The sequence below is a fragment of the Crinia signifera genome, chromosome 2 (assembly GCF_055691185.1).
Source record: "Crinia signifera chromosome 2, ASM5569118v1, whole genome shotgun sequence".
NCBI lineage: Eukaryota > Metazoa > Chordata > Amphibia > Anura > Myobatrachidae > Crinia > Crinia signifera.
Window position 1 is genome coordinate 229,200,991 of NC_139218.1, and position 25,478 is coordinate 229,226,468.

Genomic DNA, 25,478 nt, shown 5'->3' on the forward strand with positions numbered 1-25,478 from the left:
AATTTTGAAAATCGGCCCTGGGGAACTGGAGATATCCAACTTCAAAGCAGCAGTCCACATCCGACCTGTTAATTGCAATTCCCAGTCATATTTCTCAGGTTGTCTCTGACTTAGAGTTTTTCTGAGAGTATATTCCAAAAGCTGGGACTCTCCCCTTTCTGTTGACACTAGCGGCTTGTCTCTATCATGCCCAGAACCAGAGATATCAGCCTTCCAGCAGCCGGTCCCTGCTCCAGTTCCAAACGTCTGGTGTACAGTTTTATATTTTTGTCAATGGATTGCTCTGGCTCCTGATCTCTGATCCCCAAGTCCCCAGTACCTCCTGAAAGTTGGGACTCTAGGTTTTTATACTATTGAAGGCTAAGAAATCTATTTCCAGATAATGGCGATAACTGCAGTCAAACAAGCTGCCCTTCCACCAGAAAATTACGAATATTAAGCCCACTCCATTATCCAACCCTCCCCTGCGTATAAAACACCCCCTACCTCCCTGGAAGTCATTTACAAGGGACCCTTCATACAGCTCAGTGCCCCCTTCCACACGTTCGTGTTCTCCCTCCCACCACCTGTGCAATAAAGGAGTAATTAGCAGAAGTTACTGCTCCAGGTCCTACATGTTGAGTGGAAGACAGAGCACCCCCTGCCACCCGTGGGACATCAAAGCTGCTGCTGATAGCACCCCCCAACCCTAGGAGGGGAGAATGGGTAAGGGCCCCAGTGCATTGCTTTGCCCAGGGGCCCACACTGCTGTTAAGACAGCCCTGTACACATGCATATCAAGTACATGCATATTGCAGTACTATGGCATGATACTAATCCCCCATTGCCACCATGAAATAATGGCATGCAGGCAGAGCCACTGGGACCAAGAAAAGGGTGTGGTACAGGGTTCCGACAGTCGGGATCCCGACAGCCATTAGCCCGGCATCGGGATCCCGACTGGCCGGACTGTTGCATAAGTACAGTATAGCAGCTAAAATCACAGAGCTTAATGTTAGTCTGATACATACTGTACTGTATGACAGTGTATAATATCTGACCAAAAATTAGGCTGCAAAGTGCTAACCATCCATACATACTGTCCTAATTTGTATACTACCCATACATCCTGTTAAGCAGGATTTTTTAATAAGATAATAATAGATGTCATAACATTACGAGTAGAAATGTATTTATTAACAAAGAACTGCACATCATATATCAGATAAATACACCAAATTGATCATCAGTGTCACCATTGAAGATACCAAGGTCACAAACAAAGTCTATATTTTCATATTAAAAGGTTCTGCCAGCAAGCAGAATATAGCAGTCAGACTGTACATATCTCAGACACCGCTAATACTTGTCACATACCAGATGAGGAGACCAATTGATCCCATTATTGGAGAGCAGGCTACTAGTCTAGTAAATGACAAAGTAGAGATGTTTGTATAATTATATTGAAAAGTTTTTTGCTTGCAGATGGCATATATATGTGTGTGTGTGTGTGTGTGTGTGTGTGTGTGTGTGTGTGGGGGGGGGGTGTTGAATAACACAATCATAATCATCTCCACAATCTAGTAGAGAAGTATCAGAAGAATAAAAGAACACTGAAGCTGTAGTAGCTGTAGGAGTGATTGATACTCAAATAAGATTATGACAAAATCAGAATATGTGGATGTATATAGATGCATATACAAATAGTATGTGCAACAAATAGTAGATTAACATTAAACAACCAACAGCAATAAATGTGTATATGATGTTAAAATACCACAATTGCATATAATGGAATTATATAGAAGCCCTGAACATGCAAAATAGGAGAGGGTGACGGATATCTGGTCATTATATCGACATCAAATTCCCAACTGTTCAGCTGCCTGACAGCAAGGATAACAACCAACAGGGGCTATTCTCCCTCATGGGGGTCCACGGCCCCAATAGAGGGATAATAGAACCTATGGCGAGAGCAGCAAGCCTGTAAGGGTCTTTTTTGCGTTCTCCTGACTGACGGAGTACCATTAGCCGGGATTCCAATGTCGGTATACTGAGCGTCGGAATCCCACACCCGTAGGTGAATGGTCAAGAAATAATAATTGAAAGTGAAAAGGTAAAATACACAGTTTACATATCCATCAAAATCATTAACAATAGAGGGACATTAGAGTGCTACTATCTGTGAACCCCAGGTCACACAATAAAATAATTTGTAAAATAAACTTAAAAATTTGGAGAGCTAAAATTATTTTATAGAGCAATTCAATTTGAAGTCCTCATTAAGATTATGAGAGGCAAATGTATTAAATCTGAAAATATACTTTAGTTCTTGCTGAAGAAGTTTTATCTTCTTGTACGGTGGAATGTGCTTAAGCTTTTGGTCAGCTAATTATCTTTCTTGATCATCATCAGATTTAAAAAGAATATGATTCAGGTAATAAATGAATTATGAAAGGTCATCTTCACCTCCTTGGTATTAAATGAATAACTCATCAATGCAGCATGCAGCATGCATAAAGGTGATACTGTACAAGAAACAATATCATAGAGCATAGGCATATTTAAATATTTCATCACAGAAGAAGTTGTAATATGATGGTGCCATGGTCTGAGCTGGGACAAAGAAGAAGCTGAGCACAGGGAGAGTCCTCAGGATGATCAGAGTGTCCTGACATTTCAGACAGAGGGCCAGATGTATCAAGCTTCAAAAGTGATAATATGTAGAGTAAACAACCAGCCAATCAGCTCCTATCTGTCATTTTTCAAACCCACCTTGTGAGGTAGCAGCTGATTGGCTGGTTGTTTATCACTCTCCATTTTATCACTTTTTGAAGCTTGATACATCTGTCCGAGAATCCGTTTTAAAAGTGTAAGCAATTCTTAAGGGGCATACAGTACATACGGTGTCATTTTTGCTTAACATTCCTTACGATTTTGACTATATAGTCAAAAACGTAAGGAGAGTTAGACATAATCGCACAGTGTTGAGGGTCTTGAGATACCGAAGCGTGGCCCGGCGAGATCGATATCGCAAGTGAAAATAGACTGTGCAAGCATGGTCTATTTTTACTACAAAGGTGATCCTTTAGGAGGGCCATGCTGCAGAAACCAGCCCTGCCGGCAAGTTTGTAAGCACCTACCGGGTCCATGCGGCACCGATATCAGTAGCTTCAGGGATTGCTCAGTGTGTATACCCCTTTAGGGATTCAAACAAGACCTGGAGTAATCTGTCCAATGCCCAGTATATGAAGTGACAATGGATGATGAGGCATAGAGATCAGGGGAGGGGAACGGTCGTTACAATGACAACAGAGTTAGGTCAAAATATGGAACGGAATTAAAATGTCAAAGTTCTCATTGCATTGGTTTTTTAATAAATATATACAAATACATGTGCAGTGCTACAAGGAAAGATATTTCTTTAATGACCTTATTGGGCCTGACTGAGCATTGATCACTGGTCAGTGTATTTACAGATCGAGCGATTATCATGGCATAATAGCAACAGAAAAAGCATATGGATCGCATATGCAGGAAAACCGGAAATTGACTGACAAAAAAAAACCGCGTTTGGGGTGAAAAGCTAAAGTTGTCTGGGTGTGTCTGAAAAAATGCAGGCGGGCCCAGATATTTCTGAGGAGGGTCTGTGATGTCAGCACTGGCCTCAATCAGCGTGTTTTAGACGCAGAGTTGTGGAAGGGTCAGACTTACTCAAATTTGCACAGTCTGGAAAAATCATTGATGGTTTTTGAATTGCGCATGGATTTTCAGGTGAATAGCGATCCATTCACAATTCACTTGCAAATTTACATTTCTTTCTAGCTGGGCGTCAGCTATCTACTCACAGCCCTCTGCAGATCAGCGATCAAGTCTGAATCAGGCCCATTTTCAATTTATGGGAACAGACATAAACATTAATTTGCAACTTTCAGTAGCTCTATCAAAATGATAAAGCCATACAGTGCACAGTATGATGGAATATTAGATAGCATTGGAAGCATAAAGGTAGTAAAAAGTCTGCAGATACAGGTGTATTAAAACATTCTCAACATTGCATAATCTCTGCTTCCAAGATATTACTCAGAGTGAACAATTACAGCTGACTTATGTTCAACTCCACATCAGCCTCCAAACAAATAGTGCAATCGCAGCTCTCCTTCACTGTAGTTCCCATTTGCCTAGGCCGAGTCATGCAAGTTGCACTGTTGTTCCAGGAAGTTGCTAGGCAACCGGGACTCCAGGCAGCTGCGGCGGTTTCTGGTTTTGGCTGTTGCTAGGGCCAGGACACTAGCTGTACATGCAGCTTTAGATCTGCATTAATTTCAATAGGAAACTGTCATGACTAAGCCTTACCATCACTGAATTACTTCTTTGAAGATCAGACCCTCCGCAGCCTCATTTACAGGCCCATAAACAAGGCATGAATTTCCCTGAAATGTACTGCATTTAGGCTTTGGTCCACTGACAGTGGATGGAATTATTCTGAACTAATTTGAGCATCTACCACTATCTGTATGTATATTGTTAGAGGCAGAAGGGAGATTGTATTAGGCGGAGATGGAGGTCCTGATATGCCACATGGAGTAGTCTGGGGTTGCTCCAAGGTAGGTAGCTCTTAGTTCATATATATGAAGCAAGGAGCCATTATCACGTGGCTCCTTGCTGGTTAATTGTAGACCCAATTTAGGGTAACGGTGGTGTGGGGTGCGGTGCTCCTGGACTGGATGGGCTGGGTGGCTTTAGTGCGGCATGCCCTTACATTCTATTAACACTTTTCCCTCACTGACACTATCTCTCTCTTATTTTAATTGCATTCCATTTTTTATTTGATCTTTCTCTCTTTATATATAGCTTCGGCTTCCTATCACTAATTATTAACACTATAGTGTTTTACAGGCATGCCGCACTGGGCTTCCTAGCTTATGATAGTTTTTGGGGTGCCGCACCCTGCACCTAGATATAGCGCTAGGGACCCCCAATATACAGAGAAGCCTTGACGTGGCTTGGGGGCATATCATACACCTGCGCAGGTATATGTAACCAATATCTCTGAATTCTATCATGTAGTGTTCAATATTGGTTACTAATACCGCTCAGTGTGCTGGGGGAACCAATGTCTTGTGTTACTTACTCAGTATTAACCCCTCCCTTGCATGCACCTGAATGGTATTACTGAACTACTATAATTTGAGCATCTACCACTATCTGGATGGAATTATTCTGCTCTACGCAAATCGTCTGGGTTTGCGTAGAGTAGACCCTAGAAGATTAGCCAGCACCCTAATCAGGCCTTTAGTCCCCTTCAAGAATTCCATGTTAACACAAGCCCAGTTTTCCTTCAATAATCAGATGTCCAGTGTATCCACATTCTTGGACAGTGTAGCTACTGGGAACATCTTAGATATTAGTCTTGTGCAGACCCTTGGCATTCTTTTTAGCAATCTTACACCAGCAGTCACCATTTGTGGACTTGACTGCAGCCCACTTTTGGATGGCAATATTAAATTGTAGACTCATACACTCCATTGAACCTGATTTCCTGAAAGACAGTTATATGCCTTGCTTATCCCCGAAACTAAGGCCATGGATGATTATATCGATTATATCTCAAAAAGGGGTTCATTAGACCCTATTAATCCCAGATGGGCATTGGCGTTTCATTGTTAACAAGAGAGATGGTAGTCTCAAACCTTGCATTGGTTTTAGAGGCCTGCATAAAATCATGGTAAAGAATACCAGTTGCCACTAATCTCTATATTGTTCAGTTACCACTATTTTTTCCAGGATTGATTTGTTAAGTATATATAGCCTCATTTGCATCAATGAAGGTAACAAATGGAAGACAGTGTTTAATACTCAGTCCGGACATTGGGCAGGATGTTCTTACATCCGCAGCCCAGCCCCTTTGCTTACATAATAATCACATATGCTCTAACTAACATATGCGATAATTACGGCAAAGGACAGCTCTTGCGTTAAGAGCTGTTCTTTGTGGTGAGAGTCAGCGGTCCCATAAGGGCCCCGGCGGCTCCTCCCTTATCCAGTGCTGCTACGCCGGGTTCTCCTCCTCCCTGCACCCGGAAGAGGATCATAGTGCAGGGAGGAGGAGGTCATAGGTCCGGCCAGCACAGCCATGTGCTGCCCAAACACAGGTTGGCTGTGGCATTATCTTGATGGCTGTCTGAGCCCGGTGCTCATTTCCAAAATACGGGGACCCCTACTCCTTTTGTCCCTTGTATTATGGGAACCAGGACCGCACCAAGAGCCTGGTGCTGGCTGAACAACAGCAAACCCAGATTCAGAGATTGCTTGCTACGCTCATCACACTTTATAAAATCAACTCCAGGCCGACATGGATAGTGGGGGTAGGAACAGGTCGGGAGGACGCATAATGTGTCTGCTCGCCACGCTTCGGGCTGACGTGGATAATGGGGGTTTAAAATGGAGGCATTTGCAAGAATTTGACATGGAGCACTGGCAAATGCATCCTGTCCTTTTTTGTGCACAAGACGCATGTGCGCCATACCCCCTAACCCTGTCTGTCTCACTGAAGCGGAGACGGGCAGGGCTTACGTCCACAGCTGCAGAGTGTCTGGGATGCTCTTGCGTATGAGACGCTCGTGCATCCAACTAACATGGAGTGCCTTTCTGCCGGCGTCCGCCAGGGTTGGGGATCTGAAGGCTCCTGGTGCTGTATGTGAAGCGCGTCCTCCAATGCTATTCTGGCGTCTGCAAGCACAACTAACCCAGTGAACCATGTGAACGCCGGCAGCTTTACTCGTTACTTTGAACTACGCTGACTACACTTGCTACGCTGCCTTACTATGACTACGCTGGCTAACGCTGACTACGTAGCTCTGACTACGCCAACTACGCTGCTCGCACTGACGCCATGATAATACACAAGTACCGACTGCACTTCAGTTGCAGTTGCATGTTCCATATGTGCCTCTCCAGACATATGGGGTTACAGCAGGGCTTAAAGTGGTGGAACTCATTTTACCTGCCACCGGACCCCCCACCCCCCCCCCCCCATTAGGCAGAGCCCAGACCAGTGACAGGATTTTCTGCACCCCTTGCAAACTACAAAATAATTGCATATCCCATACTTTATAAAGGTACAATGGTCCCAATTCTAATGACACCACACAGTAGCTCAATTATATTCACATTAAATTGCATGTAGTGCCCCTCATTTATATTACAACAATATTATATATTAAAACAATATTCAAATTACAATAGTATTCACGTTCTAACTGACACTAGTGTCCTTTATTCAAGTTACGCTACACAGAAGTACTCCTTATACATGTATGCCACACAGTAGTGTTACTTACACATAATGCCCACAGTAGTATTGCCACTTATACATATAATGCTTACAGCAGTAGTACCCCTTACACAAAATGTCCAGAGTAAGTGCCATTTATAAACACATCTGTTTCTATCCCTCAAGTAGCTCACCGTACATGTCCCTCCAGCAGCTTCCGCACCTCACTGTGGGGTAGATTTATTAACATGTCCCTAACGTTCTTTATTAATCTTGGTTCGCTTCACCACTTTATCGTGGTGAAGCGGCCCTGCAGTCCACCCAAATTTATTATTGGTAAACATTTTGTTATGGGAGTGCGTTATCCCCACCCGACGGGGATGTACATCCTCCCATAACGTGTGTGCGCTCCTCCCCGGCTATTTGTTATGCATATGTGCCAGTTTCCGACACCGGCGCATGTGCATGTGCAGTTTTCCATGCTTGTTGGTCTCCGGTGTCTTCAAATTAAAATTGCGCATGCTCCGGGTAATGTTCCCCGGGGATGCTGTGTACCCGGCGCATGCGCTGTTTTAATTTGAAGATAACGGAGACCAACAAGCGGCACTGAACATGAAACAGGAGACCCGCAGCGCCAGAAGAAGATGGCGATCCGGGACGGGGCTCCATAAAGAACGAAGCCCCACATCGCCGGATTATACATAAGGTAAGACGCAGGCGCTCTTTTTAAAATAACGTTGCTGCGATATGCCTCCTGCCCCGCTCCGCCGCCTGTTTAACACCTGCATAAAGTGTGTCGTAGATCAGGGGAAGCGCTATCCCCTGCCATAACGCATGGGGATAGCGCATATTCAGCAGTGGTGACAGCTAAGAGATGGACGTTAGCTGTTTACAGTATATTTAGCTAATACATAGATTTTAATATATAATAATACCCAGCTGTGGGGTTACTCTTTTATATAGTACAAATATAATAATTATTGCTACTTTGATATGAATTAAAAATATGACATTTGACAGTATTTTTAGATTACTGTAAATGTGTGCTGTGCATTCCCTAGTTATGCACACCAATAAAATCGATACTACAATGCATTGCCTTTAATAGATACATTTTATTATTTTATTTAAATCTATATTTCGGCTTTTCCTAAATAATAGAAACATACACATTCATTGATGACACACCCTATTTTGTATGAAGGCGTGCCTCAATCAACTGTGTCTACTCCATTGTAAAATAATACATAAAGGGGCAGATGTATTCATTTGCCCTTTATTGTTTTGTATTTTTTGTTTCCTGCTTCTCCTGCATAAAGTGGAACCGGGCACCCTATTCCGCCTGATGTAACCCCCTTCAGCCGACAAGGAGAGCCATTATTTTATGCCTCTTCGGTTCTCCTTATCAGAACCCCCTCTATGCTGCGCATGCGCCGTCAATCTCTTCCCTCTCGGCCGGCTCACTTGGCATGCAGAAGATCTCGCTATTATCGCGAGAAGTCATGCGCAGCCCGGAACCAGCAGCAGGGTCAGGGTCGTCCCTGCTGTAAGGATAGGACAACGCTGGTCCGGGGCTGGCAAAGTAGACAGAGCGGCTTAATGGGCGATTTATACCTGACACACAGTCACACATCACCTGCACTGTACACAGTAGGGAGATTTAAGGGGACAGCCACCCCGAGCGTTACGCAGTGGGATGCTCCAATTGCACAGGTAATTAAAAAAAAATTTAAACCCTACAGTTAACAGCATTATATGCAGCATATGCACTTAATGCTGGTTCAAACTCCCCCCATACTTTCTTAATGAAATGGCCACTCATCATTATACACTAAAGACAAGTAGCAAAGGTCACTTACCGGTAACTGCTTCTCTAGACAGATGCTAAAATTTTTGGTTTGGTTCGGTTTCAGCTTTTTCAGAGGAATTCTTGTTTCACCGATGAATTCATTGTGGCGGAACTTATCCTCATCACATACAGAAATTCTAGATACAAGCAAAGAGAAAACAAACATTTGATCATGAATAAATCTTCAACCATTTTGACTTAAATCTGGAATGACAATGTACAGGTATAACATGGCATAATACATTACATATGTTGCTTTAGGATATGTGACTTTAATAATATTTATGACTCCTACTGCGCAGTTGAACAGTCTCTTATGCATCATAGACAATATTACCAGACACTATTACTAGTTATTAATGTATAAGACATCATGGGGATGTCGAAAGCAAGACATAAAACAGCAACATACAAAATAAATGAAATAAATGCAAACATCAAAATAACAGGTTGGGAGGGCCCTGCTCATGATATATCTTACATTTTTATTTGAAAAGGGCATGGTTGAAATTAGTGGACATTGGACAAAGTGGAGTGTCAGTAGAATAGGTAAGAATAGGGCAAATGGCAATAAAAAAATAATACATTCTCAGAGAGCATTTTAAGATTTTGTGGCTTTGAGTGTGCAAGGACAACTGGACAACCAGACGATATGTTGTTCTGATTTGACCACTGTTCTTACAATACGGTTGTTCTAGTGTGTACAGGATCAATAATAAATCACATATGACCAAACAATACTATATATTGTTTGGTCGTATGTGATATTGGACAGTGCATACACTCAATATCATATGTTCTGGGCTGAGGGAAAATTGTATGTACAAGTTGTTTAAGTGTGTAGCCAAGCATAAAAGGACGTGGACAGGTATTTTGAATTCATAATTAATATGTATGAATGATGTTGTTGTTGGCTTTGTGGGAAGCAGATGGGGAGCAACAACAAAGGAAGATAGGTACTGCTGAGACAAATTCTAATAAATTGAAAAGGAGACATACAGTATGGATGTAGGGAATTTCAGATAGCAGGAGATAAAAGGAGAGCGCATAAGACATTAGCAAATGGCATATTCTGGCAATATTCCTAACATGGGACTGGTATAGAGATAAGGGGTAAAGTGCAGGTTTAAGCAACTATATCATGCTTGAGACCAGTTTACTTAGTACCTGAATCTTTCTTCTAGGGAGATACTCAGAAAAATGTATAGAACGGTCGCTGCATCTGGTGCTATATTTTTAAAAAGATTACCAATAGTGTTTGCTCTCCAATGACAACAAAAGATGTGCTCATTTTAAAATAAGAGCAAGCACTATTGGTAATCCTATTAAAATATAGCACCAGGCACAGTGACCATTCTATACATTTTTCTTCTCTTCATATACTAGATTAGATTTCTGGCCTAATCCACAGATCACTTGCCACATATTTAAATGTCTATATACTTTATTCATATCGAGATTCTGGGGGTTATTTTGGTTCACTCTTTCTGACAAATTCCTTCTTAGATGGACAAAACCATGTGCACTGCAGGTGGGGCAGATGTAACTTGTGTATAGAGAATTAGATTTGGGTGGGGTTTTACTTCAAATTGAGATCTATATTGCAGTGTAAAATAATGCAGTCAGTATTTACCCTGCACAGAAACAAAATAACTCACCCAAATCTAATTCTCTCTGCACATGTTATATCTGCACCACCCGCAGTGCACATGGTTTTGTCCATCTAAGAAGGATTTTGGCAGAAAGAGTGAACCAAAATAACCCCCTATATGCTTCATTTCATAGTAGCACCAGGAGTAGTGGTGTTGGTTCACCTTCTATTCTCTATATTTGTCTTCTTGACAAGAAGCTTAAAAAAATCCTCAGACCCACGAACCAGGATAGGCGAGACCCAAAGCTAACAGTGATATGTACTAGCCAAACCCTGCGGCCCTGACAAAGCTACAAATAGCAGAATTCACATTCGTAAAGTGCATACTAGTACTTTTAGCATCAAAAGTGTATAATCATTTTCATGCTGCCTTTCATATAATAAAGAAGGCTGCCCCTTCATTATAATAAACTATTCCGCTTTAGCCCTTCAGTATAATTCATTTCTAAATATTGCCTCGCTCCCTTTTGTATAATTAGTATTTCCTCATAATTAATTAAATTGATACTAGTCCAACCATTTTGGCATCACATTCATTTCTTGATTTTATTAAATCAATACATGAATAATATAAACCTATTAACCTGATGGCTTAACTGGACCACCCACTGTTAGCACCGGACATGAAATGAGTTAATGTCTGGTAAGATTTCACTACTGAATAGATTACGATCAGTTACAGTCTCTTATATGTGAATGATTTAGTTCAACCTTTAATAAATCACTCCGTTAGTCTACATAACAGACAAGAATGCAGATAAATACAATTTATCTTCTTTTTCCTACCATTGTCACATACAGTATCAGCACAGTACATTTTGACAGTACAGTGCAAAGTTTAGAACCAACATGAAACTATTAGACTAAACTGGCGTAACTTACAAGTTAATCAAGTGAGCAAATTCAATTAGTACAGTAGCTTAAAATCAGCTTGTATAGAAATATCTATCTGTATTATGTGTGATCATTTTTTATGCCATGTCAATTAGATACACATGCTCTCCATTAGATTTACTATTTTTCTTTCACACTACGAGACAGATTAATGATGTGTGTGTGTGTGTGTGTGTGTGTGGGGGTGGGGGGGTGGGGGGGGGTGTGTCAGAGATGGGAGAGAGAGAGAGAGAGAGAGAGAGAGGGGAGAGAGGCAGTGGGGACCGTTGAGATAGCCAGATGTGGGAAGGGGGCAGGGATGGGAAGATGATTGGTCCAAACGTATTAATTTGTGATAATGGTTGAATTTCAATATGATTTTTAGTTTCCTATGAAATGGCTAATTGTGAAACTTGCTGTTTTTTTCCCCTCCAGGATTATAATGCATATTGAATTAGGAAAATGAATAACTAATATTTTAAATACCAGGTACAGTACTGTACCGACAACTAATATATGTACATATTCTAAGTGGCATCTTTCTATGCCTTATTCCTAAATAATCACCTTATACAACAATACCATGGACATCTAAGCTGTTATGACAATGTACTCCAAAAATACTTTTTTTTTTTACCTTGCCAAAAATCACCAGGTATCTCACTTCTCTTGAAATATCTGTTATTTCTCAATCACCATGTGACTCCAAATCATCTATTAACTTAATCATTATAAATAATTCAATAATGAATTCTCCAAGCTATCAGTAACACACAAATAACAAGATCATCAATACACATCAACAATAACATCAATACCACTTACATTATGCATATTAATTAGGTAATATAAATGTATAAAGCCATGCAGTTTCCAGAAACACCACAGTGGATGATATTCTATATACAGTATGAGACTTAAAGACTTTCACACAGTACATATGATTTACTCACAACCACTTAATGGAACACTTAAAATTGTATTTATTTATTTATTTGCAGCAAGTTATAAGTGCAAAGCTGAATATATGGAATATATATATTAGAAAGGTTTTATCCAGGTGTGGAGCTTTGATAAAGACTATATTTTAATTAATATATCATCTTTAACCCTTTAAATGCTAATGTTGCGGTGAGAGATCTTTCCAAAATTAGCTAAAAATGCCAGCGTCGCTCACAGCCTCTGTTCTTTTATTATAAATAACGGCCAAGTCAATTAATTGAAGATTAGTTAACTATTGCCCCCCATTTTTAGCAAATATTTTGAAGATCTCTCACAGCAACATGGGGTTAATAACTATTGTACAATTAATATAAAATAGTTATGATACATTGCTTTTCTCGGTGTACTGTACAATGTATGAAACTATTTTTTGATCGGCACCCCTCACTGTTCTCGTTTAAAACCATCTCCATCCATCAAACCACATTTCCCATTAGCACATCTGAACTCTCCCTATTGAGATGCTGCCCTTCTATAGTGTAGAACCTATAGCCAATAAAGAATTGTAGCCATTCTTCAAAAACAGGAAACCCTCCTCCTCCCTACGGAACCTTCGCAGTCACTTTACTGCCACACTAAGCTCCTATTGTCTATCAGTTACAGCACATCAGACTCAAGAAAACGTTACCTTGGATGTCCTTGATTTATAGTCTGTAGTACAGTACCTCCGTGAAATTGTTTTCGAGCACTGTGACTGTAACCTATTATTATTTCTGCTAATATGTGTCTTCCCAGCCCTGGTTAACAGACTAGTTTACTACATCACTATAGTTACACAGACATTACAAAACCATTTGTCAATTTTATTTCAACTAAAATGGATATTGACTATTACAGTTTATTCTTTAACAAAGTAAATTAGTTTCAGACTTTCCAATGCAGTTTAATGGCTTAACACCTTTTCTTTCAGCAGATTTCTCATTGAGCTTTTAAAAGAATATGTTACGAGATATTTGTAATGGCTATAAAGGGAGCAAGCTTAATGGAATGCATTTTTTATTATCTTGAGTAATTTAAAAGTCACTGTGGCGCATTATTGTTTGATATTTTTTTCTCTCCAGTGATTCCACATTAACCTTGCCTGTCTGTAAAACTTGAATCAGACATCATCAAATATGACAAATCCTTTTATTATCTGCAAAACTGTAAAGAGAATATTAAGTAGTCTTTAATCTGTAAATATCGGAGATTTAGAAAGAAGAGCATTATTGTCATTATACTGGAAATTTTGAAACTAAATACTTGGAGGAGCTCAGAGAAAACCTTTAAAGATTGGTGCGATGGGTCAGGGAGCAGGAATGCTATTCTTACCTCCCAAATGGCTGTGGAGAGCAGAGTTAATATAATATTTTGGCAGCAGACTACATTGGTGGTATTAGAACAGATGGGAAAGTCTTCGTTTTCATTAAACATAGTTCAAATGGCAAACAGTGTGTTTATTATATATGGACAAGTATTTGTAACAAATGGATATTGGGAAGTAAATTTACTTGCATTCGTGGCAGGTTTGCCATAGATATACTTATGGGCATTGTGGGCTGTCGGGGTGCCAAAATGCAGCAATTAATAAGCATAAGTATTGACAGCGTTTTCAATGCCATTCGTTGATGCCCACTGGTTTCTAAAACCCTGCCAGGTCCCTGCCAGGACACTAAAAAGTGAAAAGTTTCTATTTTTTTTAAATAGCATTAGGTTCCCCTGAAATAATAATCTGGCATCGACCAAATTTTAAAAATGCCAAGAGTACAGAAAATGGCTACTTTTACCTCCGCTCTTTCGCTAAAATCTAACACTAGCAAACAACCTGGTTTCACCCTTTGCTAATGACCTTGACAATATGTGGGGTTCTTTAAACATTTGTGATGTCAATAGAGCACGTGGCATGAGAAAACCTACAGAAGCACCAGGCTCCATTGCCCAACAATACAGCTTCGATTAATGGCATCTTCCACTGGAAACAAATAAATTGACTGTGGTTCCAGGCTTCTGAAACCGATGTGCATCAGTGGTGGATTTGATAACATTGCCAAAACCGTAAATAGTAATCACTGTATTTGGCGACACCAAACCCTCAGCAACGCCAATTTGATTAAAAAGGACAACAAACTACTTAGAGATATCAATCATGCAGACTGACTTAGTAACATGGCATATACTGTAGTTTAGCAATTTGAGGAGCTCAGATTCCCATTTTCACTAAAGGGCGATTAAAAAGATGTGAATGTTACTGAAATTCCTTTTTACGCTAACAAAAAAAGTTCTCTGTAAATAATTTAACCTAAATGGATGGAATAGATAATTTATTGCAAAAGTATAGACAATTAAGACTATGGGCTCCCAATATTCCGGCTAAAGTAATGTAAGATTTTGGGGGAAATTTAATAGGATGAGATATTAAGAAAGTTAGAGATTTGGAATTTTTTTTTTTAAATTGGCAATCATTTACACTGCAAAATCATTTTTTATTTGGAGTGTAAATGATTGCCTCTTAAAAAAACTGGAGATTTCTTACCAAATCTCTCACTTTCTGAAACTCTCATTCTATTAAATTTCACCCTGAGTGTACGATATTCAATTATGCTTTTTAGTCACTATTACTGCGCACAGGAAGGTCGGGTTTAGCCCATTTGAGCCCTAAACTGGGTCACTTTTTGCTCATTTCAGCTCTTCTATCTAACTGTAATACAGACAACCACATCTGATTGCTCCAAAATGGAGAAACACTTGCCATTGGGCAGCTTCTACTGATTTCTAGAACGGACTACAATTGAATCTCTTCCCTCTTCTTTGGCCCTCCCACGTCCAATCTCTGCCTCAATCCTTTTGGTTCTAGCTACACAACATCACTCACCTCTGTGATTCAACTTATTATCCACTCCCTGGTCATCTCACAGCTGAACTACTGCAACAATCTGTTAACTCTACTCCAGTCTGTTCTCAACTCTGCAGTTAGACTTTTTTCCTCTCCCACTGCTTCACTTCTGTCATGCCCCTTCAAGATAAAAAGCACTGGCTCCCAATTCCCTACAGAATCCTCTTCAAACTACTCATTCTCACATACAATATACAATGGAGTTAAATCAAAGTTCTCAGACCAAACATATTTTGTTTGATGATTTGAAACAAAGCAAGCTTCAAAACAATAATTTTTCATAATAAGAAACCATTAGGCTGCTCATCCTCAAGATCAATATTAATTGATTACATTTTATCATTCATGCCAAATTATGAATTTTGGGGCTGTTTTCCAACTGGTTTTAGTTTTGCAACCCCTGGCAGTAGTCTGTAGGGGGGCTGGCCAGCACAGGGCAAGGATACCCTGCATGCCTGGTCCTGCCCAGTGATATGCCCGATAAAAATTTTTGTGGGCACATACTGTAGTTAAAGTGCGAACGCTTCACTCGACAGAAAAGCACTCGCACATGACCAACAGTCCTCTGGCTGCGCAGCCTAGCATGTTTTTGGGTCCCGAACACGCCTACTTTTTCTCTCACAGAAAATGCTGTGCCGCCACAATGCCGCATTGTCGTCCCCGTCGCATTGTTGCTGCCTCACTTTAGAACTCAAACATCAAAAATCATGATCTACAATTTTTGCACATGTGCAACAGAGTTTGAATCAGGCCCATTGTCCTTTATCATAGAACTGGGCCACATATTTACCCCTTAGAGCACATGTTCTCAAACTCAGCCTTCAGGACCCCACATAGTGCATGTTTTCCAGGTCTCCTCACAGAATCACAAGTGAAGTACTGTATTTAGCTCCACCTATGGATCTTTTAAAATGTGTCAGCGAGTAATACATGCACCTGTGCACCTGCTGGGTGAACTGGAAACCATGAACTGTGTAGGGTCCTGACTAAGGACCGAGTTTGAGAACACTTGCCTTAGAGGATATAACTGAATGCTCAAATGAAGTTGGCTATATTTTGGGAACCTAAAGCATAGCACCTGTGAAATAGTATATTCATTATTTTTGGAGAGACTGGTATACAGTATTTGTGATCGCTTGCTAGACAAAATGCAGCAAATTATCTGATATGGTTTTATTAATAGGACAATATGCTTCATGTTCTACATCTGGATAAATACATTTCTGTGGGAGAAAATAAGACACACATGTCCCTTGCCATCCTCTTTATCTTTGAGTAGATGTCTTATAGGAGGGTACTTCTGACTTCTGTAGAGCAATAAAGCTGGAAGTCATGGTGTTAATAAGAATTTTTAACACATATATGAGGGGGACATACATCTTATCTGAAAAGACATCAAGGGGCCGATGATCATACTACAGGTTGAGTATCCCTTATCCAAAATGCTCGGGACCAGCAGAATGTTGGATAATGGATTATTCCATATTTCAGAATATTTTAATATTTCAATGATGCATTTTGAAGTATCTTGCATTTATACTGTATAAACACATCAACCACATGAAATACACACAAATATATTTCATTTGTTCAAAAAACAAGGTTTCAAAACATGAAACAATATTTGTGTACTATCTCAGGCACTGAATTTGAATGCCAAGCAATCATTTTCTTGCACATAAATAGTGCCAGTTACATTTCATGTCCTCAGTAGTGCTGTTGCAGTTGTCCCCAATAAGTTTTTAGCAAAAAAAACATTTTTTTTCCACTTTCTGGAATGTATGGTTTTTGGAATAATTCGGATAACGGATACTCAGATACGGGATACTCAACCTGTAGTAGAATTCACAGGGGGGAATTTACTGACATGTGAATTCTACTTCACATGATCCTGTCTACTGTCTTCTAGAGCAGGCATTCCCAACCACGGTCCTCAAGGCACACCCAACAGTGCAGGTTTTAGAGATATCCAGGCTTGACCACAGGTGACTTAAATCAAAATAAATGAGGTACTAATTAAGTCACCTGTGGTCAAGCCTGGATATCACTAAAACCTGCACTGTTGGTGTGCCTCAGGGCCGGCACTACCCGCTCAGCAGAGCCTGCAAAGCAGGGAGGCGCCAGACTATGTAGGCGCAGCGCTCTCCCTGCTCTGCGACTCTGCCACTGTGTGCAGCTGCCGGCTGCTGCTGTCACTGTATGACACACAGCAGCGCTGGCAGCAGAGGGGAGAGAGAGAGAGAGAGTGAGGACTTACAGCTGATGTAGAAAAAGTAGCAGCAGGGGACGTCCCTGCACTTCCCTCACTGCGGTGCCGAGACCCTCCCCTCATCTCAGCATCAGCGGTCAGGACAGCATGTGCCGAGCTGTGATTGGAGGAGCTCGGCACATGCTGAGTAAAGTAGCCCCTGATTGGAGGAGTGTATCACATGCTCCTTGGTCCCTGAAACACAGAGGAATGGATCTCACAGCATGCCATGAATTCGTCTGTGAGTATACACTCTGCCTTCCCTGTAGCTCCTGCCTCTCCCTGCAGATTCTCCCTCTTTCTTTCTTTCTTTCTTTCTTTCTTTCTTTCTTTCTTTCTTTATTTATTTCTCTCTCTGTCTCTGCCCATCATCTGTCCCATCCCCTCTATTTTCAGGATCTGCCTTCCTCTCCCTGCCCATCATCTGTCCCCTCTCCCTGCTCATTATCTGCCCCAGCCCCTCCCTGCCCAGTATCTGCCTTTCTCTCCCTGCTCAGCATCTGTCCTGTCCCCTCTCCTGCCCACCACCTGTCCCCCTCTCTCTGCCCAGTATCTGCCCCCTCTCCATGTCCAGCACCTGTTTTGTCCCCCTCCTGTCCACGATATTTCCCCCTCTCCCTGACCAATATCTGCTCCCCCTCCTGCCCACCATCTGTCCCCCTCTGCCTGCCCAGTATCTGCCCCTTCTCCCTGCCCATCATCTGTCCCACCCCCTCCCTGCCCAGTATCTGCCTTCCTCTCCCTGCACAGCACCTGCCCTGTCCCCCTACTGCCCACTATCTGTTATTCATGTGTGCTGTCCCTTTATTAAATATGTGATGGTGGGCGCAAATATAGAGTTTGCAGGAGGGCACCGGACACCCTAGCACCGGCCCTGGTGTGCCTTGAAGACCGTGGTTGGGAATGCCTGTTCTAGAGAGTGCTAAATAAATAAGAAGTAGATTTTGATTGGTTGCCCATAGCAACATCACATGAGAAGTAGAAAACTAATCTTAGTAAATTTCCCCTGCATAGTTTATGGGGGCCTAAAAATGCAGGCTGTTCCTACGAGTCTGCCTGTATTTTTAGAGCCGCAATCATTTGCATGGCAAAACAGGCTAGTTTTGCCTTGTAAATGACTATTGCTTTGAAAATACAGGCACACTCATTGGAATTTGCAAGCAGTCTGCATCTTACAGGCTATAAAATTTTTGTCCAGAATATCTCAAATTAATAAATGCATTTTATGGCTGTAAATGAAGACATTGAGGCCAAAGGAGCACCAGACCCATTGGAACAGATATTCTTTGTAAATGAAAACAGTGTAACATTTCACTCATTACCCTAGATTCTAACAAGCACAAATCACCACCCTCCAGCTTGTTGATTATTGCAAATTCAGGGTTTACTGAGAAAACCAAATGTAATTAAATAAGATGGCTTATTTACATAGAGCTGTAGATAAGTTATGTGAAAATATCACTGCAGAGAATAGCAAATTAAGTGAGTTTCTGTGATTATCACAACAACAGACAGCATACAGTAGTAAATAATTACCTTTGCTGCTTTGCTGCTGGAAATTTGCTGTTTGTATTTAACATATTGTTTAAAATATTCAATATAAATAGCTATTATAGTAGTTATCCTTTTACAGTTATTATACTTAATAAATATCAAATTACATAGCGAAGTGAAACAAAACACATTATTTACCATTGTTATTTATTTACATAGCGTGATCACATTGCACAGCGCTGTACAGGGAATAGTAAAGCATTAACAGTCCCTGTTACAGTGGAGCTTACAGTCTAAATAAGCAATGGGGGTTATGTAGACCTGATCGCAGCTCTGATAAATGACAGAGCCCTGAAATCAGGTATACGACGCACGCCAGAGTGAGATCCCACCGATGCAGCTGGATCGGCAATTGGCTGCAAATCCATTAGCAAGCGGCTCACCATCTAATGGTTTTCCCAGTGTGTGCGAATCCCAGAACTTACTTGGCAGCTGTGATAAAAAAAACAGTCAGATTGAGTCCGGAGCTGATGTTATACACCTTCCCTTAAAAACATGCGTTTTCCCTGACACTCCCAGAAAACATCCATTTACCACCCACAAACACCAGCTTTCTGTTAATCAACTTGCGTATATGTCTAGCAAGAAAACAGTTGCAAATTTTTATCGCAAGATGGACTTCTGCATGCATACCACTATACGTACTCATGTGCAGTCTATCAACTGCGACTTTGCAGTCGTGCAATCAGGTCTAAATAACCCCCAATATAGGGTAACTTCCTGCAGCCAATCAAAAAGAATGACAACTGGGGTAGTTTACAGATGTGTCCTTGTACACTTATCTTTTCATTGCCATATGGTGTGAAATGCCAGCCATGATTCCCAAGAAATGCCCTTTTTCCCCACAGTTTTGCTACTTTCCCTAAAAATCGAAGATGGGAGATGTTTACATTTTGACAGTTTCCTTTTGGTTTGGAGGACTGCACATGCTTGGAAGTTACAGTGTACATGTCCCTTTATGTAGCTGTGACATGGGTTTCTCTGTTCCGTAAGATGCAGTATGATAAACATGGTACTGGTGTTTGTGGGCAGCAATGAGAAGCATTGGAGATGACGTGGGCATGTTTTATAGGCATACCAAAACCAGCAATCCTTGGAAGCAGTTTCATTGGCCTTGGAAGTGTAGTTGTTTTGCCAATGGGAGGCCGATATTCACTCTGTGGATCCAAAACAGGCCACGGATCTGAAAAGCCAGCACTGCCTGCGGCATTAGCATACACTGTATATGCAGATCCACTGCAAGGGAACACACAACAGCAATCTGTAAACTGCAGCCTCCTCGAAATCAGTCCCATAGTGCATTACTGAAGGATTTTTTATTTTTATATTGCAAATGAATTGTTATAGTTGCAGATAAAGTATAAGGATGAATGTTGCGGGTCACTTATATTGGTGCCTGTCTGTTTTCTTTTTTACCCTAGCTTGCATACTATTTCCTGATTTCTTACTTTTTAGTCAATTTTACTACTTTTTCCTCCATTGTGCTGCCTTTTCCCAAATGTTGTGTCAGTTCTTTTATAGGGCTCAATGTACTACTAAGCACTAAGCTGCCATGGTCCATGGTGTTTCACAATCCCTATACTGTATGTATCAAGCTACAGAAAGCAATGCTTTCCAGAGCTTGAGCCTAATAAGCAATGCCAACTGTTGTTGTCTGTAGAAGCCTGTTGAATTCTTTTTGCTGATATCCCACCCAGTGACGGATCCAAAAGATCTCTCCGGGTCCTTGTTGCAGCTTGCGCATATGAAGGGCGCTGATAATGCATGTGCAATAGGACACCTGGGTCACAGAAGTCCTCACATCATGAGTGACAGCTTTTATCGGAGGAACTACCCCGGCCTTATATATTCAAGCACAGAGCATTAATAAACATAACTATGAATACAATCAGGGGCAGGATGAATCACATAAACTATGCGATACTGTACATGATAGTGTACTAGGTACTTAGGATTAATATGTTAGCCTGCTATCTTGCAAAGTCTGTGGCACACTATATGGGACTATTTGATGCAATTTGAGTAGAGGTCTATGTGGACATCTATATGTGCATATTATTATTAAGTGAAATTTTGGAGTATTCATTGGACAGTTTTCAAGCTATACTGCATGTCGTTACTGGGTTATCTTTTCCTCTGTCATCCCCCACCTTCCCAACTCTTACTTCCCTCTGTGTTTTGCTCTGTCTCTCACATATATGTCCCTCCTGTATACTCTCACTCAAATCTCTGTCCTTCACCATTTACCTGTCTCTCATTGTCATCCCCCCATTCCTCTTTCTCATCTTTGTCCCCTTCCCCCTTCCAGAAAGAGAAAGCGCTTCTTCACTCTCACATGCCAGGATCATTGTACTGTACACCACCTTATTAGCAAAAACCCATACAGAAGCAATGGCTGAACAATGTATGCATTTCCCAAGGACTCCCTTCACGCTCATAAGGAAAACTGTGTAACTGATTTGCCTGTGAAGTGGCTCACCTCAATCTCACCCCCACATAAAAGGTCACTGTGTGATTGACCACTCTACTACTGTTACTTTGTGACAACATGAACAAGGCAGGGATCAAGGTCAGCACACAGCATGTGAGAAAACACTGTATTAATATAATGTAACCATTAATAACTTAAAGTACAGTTATGTCCTCATACATCTCCCCCTATTTGTTTTATTTGGCATTAAATGCTTAGCACAATCCAACATAAGTAGCGATTTGTGGGACTGCCAATTGTTCTTGCTGCAAAAGAAGCCATATACAGTAGCAGATTAAAGTACTGAAGCATAAAGGTGAAAGGTGTATGTGAACACATCTGTACATAAACCATAGACATCAGATTCACATTACAGTTTCCATATCATAAACTTTTTGTCAAATTAAAAACATATTAGAAGATAATTTGAGAGGTGCTAGGGGGTGCCAGATTTTGACTGCCTAGAGTCCTCCACAGGGTTTAATTTGGCACTGATGGCACTTCATCCTAAGTGGTAAAATACCAGGGCCCCAGGGCAGACATCAAATATTCAGAGCAAGGAACATATGCATACATAACAACTGCTGAAATAAAGAGTAGTGGTACTGTGTAGCTGTAAATATATATATATATGGGACATCAAAACAATTACAATTATATACAAAAGAGAAACTATGTAAAAGTGAGATCGTATGAAAAAAAGAATTACTCTGGCCCGGATGGCTTTACCAACTCTTTTTATTCCCCATTCAGTGATATCATCTCCTTGCTTCTTTTACAGCTTTATACTGTGACTTCTAATCAGAGGCGTAGCTAGGGTTCACCAGTGGAGCTTGTGCTCCGGGCGCCAATGGTTTTCAGGGCTCCCCCCTGCTGTGTCCTGTGCGGTGCATGCCACCCTATGTGCGCGTAACAGACAAGCGTGCGGGCGGCCGTGGCGGGCGATGTACGGAGTGAGCAACGATGACTCACTGCATGCTATCTCTGTACATTGCCCGCCCGTCTGTCTGCTAAGCGCACATAGGCATGCGCACGGGGGGGGGGGGGTGCCAGGTGTGCACAGGCACCTCCTAATGGCACTCCCCATATGATTGCACCCATGCCGCCGATCCCCCCAGTCATGGCCGCGGCTGTCACTCACGTGACGTCACATTAGCAGTCAGAGCCTCATGCTGCTGCCCCCGGACTGTGGCCACACCCCCCAACACGCTGGGCCGGTGGGGGGCAGGAATGGACGCCGTGACAAGGGCTGCTCCGGGTGCCCTGGCTGCACCCTACGCCCCTGCTTCTAATGCTTGATCCTTTCCTGCGGAAATGGTTGAAGCTCAAATTGTGACCATTTCAAATCCTAGTAAGGACCCTCTGACTGCAAGAATTACAACCCATAGCTCTCTTAAATAGCTAATAGATAAAATCCTTTACTCCCAAAGCTGAAATACCAAGACCAAGTGGGTTTCGTTTTTGGTTTCAGGCCCCTGATAATACCCACAGGGTCTTAGATTTGATTGAATGGGCATCGCAAACCAAGTCACTATATTTTCTCTTTCTGGATTCTGAAAAAGCATTTGATCCTCTTCATTGGGGCTATATGCACCAGGTATTATCAAAGTTTGGCCTCCGAGGGGATATTTTTCAGTCCATTTCTGCTCTTATGCTGGCCCCTCAACTAGAATTCTCAGCAATGACTATCTTTCATATCTCTAATGGTATCAGACAGGAATGCAGTCTCTCACTATTAATATTTGTCCTAGGTATTGAGCCTCTCACCCAAATGATTTTGTTTTCACTAGGGTTCCCCAGCCTTTCTGTATGTAATACTTCCCATAAAATGGCTCTTTTGGAAGACAGTGTTTTATTGTATGTTCGACCCAGAGACCTCGCTGTTCTCCCTTAATGCTATAGTGGATAGGTATAGTGATTTTGTTTTCACTAGGGTTCCCCAGCCTTTCTGTATGTAATACTTCCCATAAAATGGCTCTTTTGGAAGACAGTGTTTTATTGTTTGTTCGACCCAGAGACCTCGCTGTTCTCCCTTAATGCTATAGTGGATAGGTATAGTGCCGCCTCATACTATAAATTGAACACTACCAAATCTAATGTCCTTCCCATCAACATTCCTCCTTTGATTTTACTATTTGTATATACAACATGCACAGCACGTTACATAAAGGGTAGCCGGATGGATGTAAGACAATGTCTAGCTCACCACCAAAAGGTCAACACGCACAAGGTCGCCACTGACACAAGCAATAGGTCGACATGGAAAAGTTCGACACATGAGAAGATTACAATTTTTGGGGATTTCTTAAAAATGTTTTAAACTCTTTCATACTTTACCACCCACGTGGACTCCGATTGGGAAGGGTAAACTGGTCCGCCAAGTATGGTGAGCGAGCGCAGTACAGTAATTGGGGGTCCACGTACTCAGGTGTTGACATTGACAGCAAAATTTTTGAAAAACTCATGTTGACCCTTTGATTGTGTCGACATTTTGTCAATGTCAACCATATGAAAACCTTTTGTCATTGTCAACCTTGAGCATGTTGACTTTTTCATTGTTGACCATGTGCATGTTGACCTTTTGGTGTCGACCTATTAACTGTCACTCTAGACTTGTCTGTGAGCTAATCCACACCCACAGAAAGAAACTGTGGATGAGCCATGATCATTTACTTTATTCATTTACATTTTTGTATATACAGTTTTAGCATCTATCCATGCTAGTTTCTTCTTGTTAGCGTATCATTAACACACTATTTGGGACTCTGGGACTCATTGCGGGGAGGGACAGCATTGTAGAAATTTGGGGCATGTCTGCAGCATTTTCTGGGTGTGCCAAGGCTATGGACTGCATCCTTTGAAGCAGTTTCATTGGCCCCAACAACCAGGAGATACTTCAAAATACATCATTGAAATATTAAAATATTCCGAAATACGGAATAATCCGTTATCCAAAATTCTCCTGGTCCCGAGCATTTTGGATAAGGGATACTCAACCTGTATTACGTTTCATGCATCTATAAGGAGTCTGAAATACATAGTCCTCACATATGTGCTTGTAGAGTGAATATGTGCTGGTTACAGAGCTTACATGTCTGACAGTTGGGTCCTGTTTGGTGAACACTCAAGTCTAACCTCATTCATAAGAAGGCTTATACTGCTCAGTGTATTGTAGCTTTACCTTAATCTCCTTTGGGATAAAAAGACATAGACCTTCTGGGAATGTGCCATGATTCATCATTGTAAGCTATATGACATGTTTACAGTCTTTTTAATGACTCATTTTGCAGTTCTCTCTCTCTCTCTCTCTCTCTCTCTCTCTCTCTCTCTCTCTCTCTCTCTCTCTCTCTCTCAACAAAAAACAATACAATAATAATGTTAACAGCATCAACCACATGTCAGTTGCAGTACATCACATAGGAGCCGATTCAGACTCGTTCGCTAGGGTCTGATTTTGGCTCTGTTTGTGATGGTGGGCGTCTGTGGTTTTCTATTACGTTTTTCGATCATTTTCAATGGTGGGGGTCTCTGCGCATGTGCAAAATCCAATAAAACGCTGGGCATCCTCCTTGGGTACGCAGGCATGTCAATGCCTACTTGTTGCAGGCGGTTGACGTCACATGATGTCATCGCCCGCTCCAAATTCGGCCATCTCATGCTAAGATAAAAGTCAGCCTGAACCGACTTATCTGCGAACAGGGAAT

The 25,478-nt window shown here is 41.4% G+C and overlaps 1 protein-coding gene across 3 annotated transcripts in view; it reads right to left on the reverse strand.

Annotated features, from left to right (window-relative positions):
* The window catches only part of DOC2B (double C2 domain beta), a 590,856-nt gene that overhangs the window by 149,269 nt on the left and 416,109 nt on the right, over positions 1–25,478 (reverse strand). For all 3 annotated transcript variants that reach the window (XM_083173977.1, XM_083173978.1, XM_083173979.1), the window contains one exon: positions 9,115–9,241. In XM_083173977.1, coding sequence (XP_083030103.1) covers positions 9,115–9,241 — 127 coding nt within the window. The remainder of the gene's footprint in view (positions 1–9,114; positions 9,242–25,478) is intronic.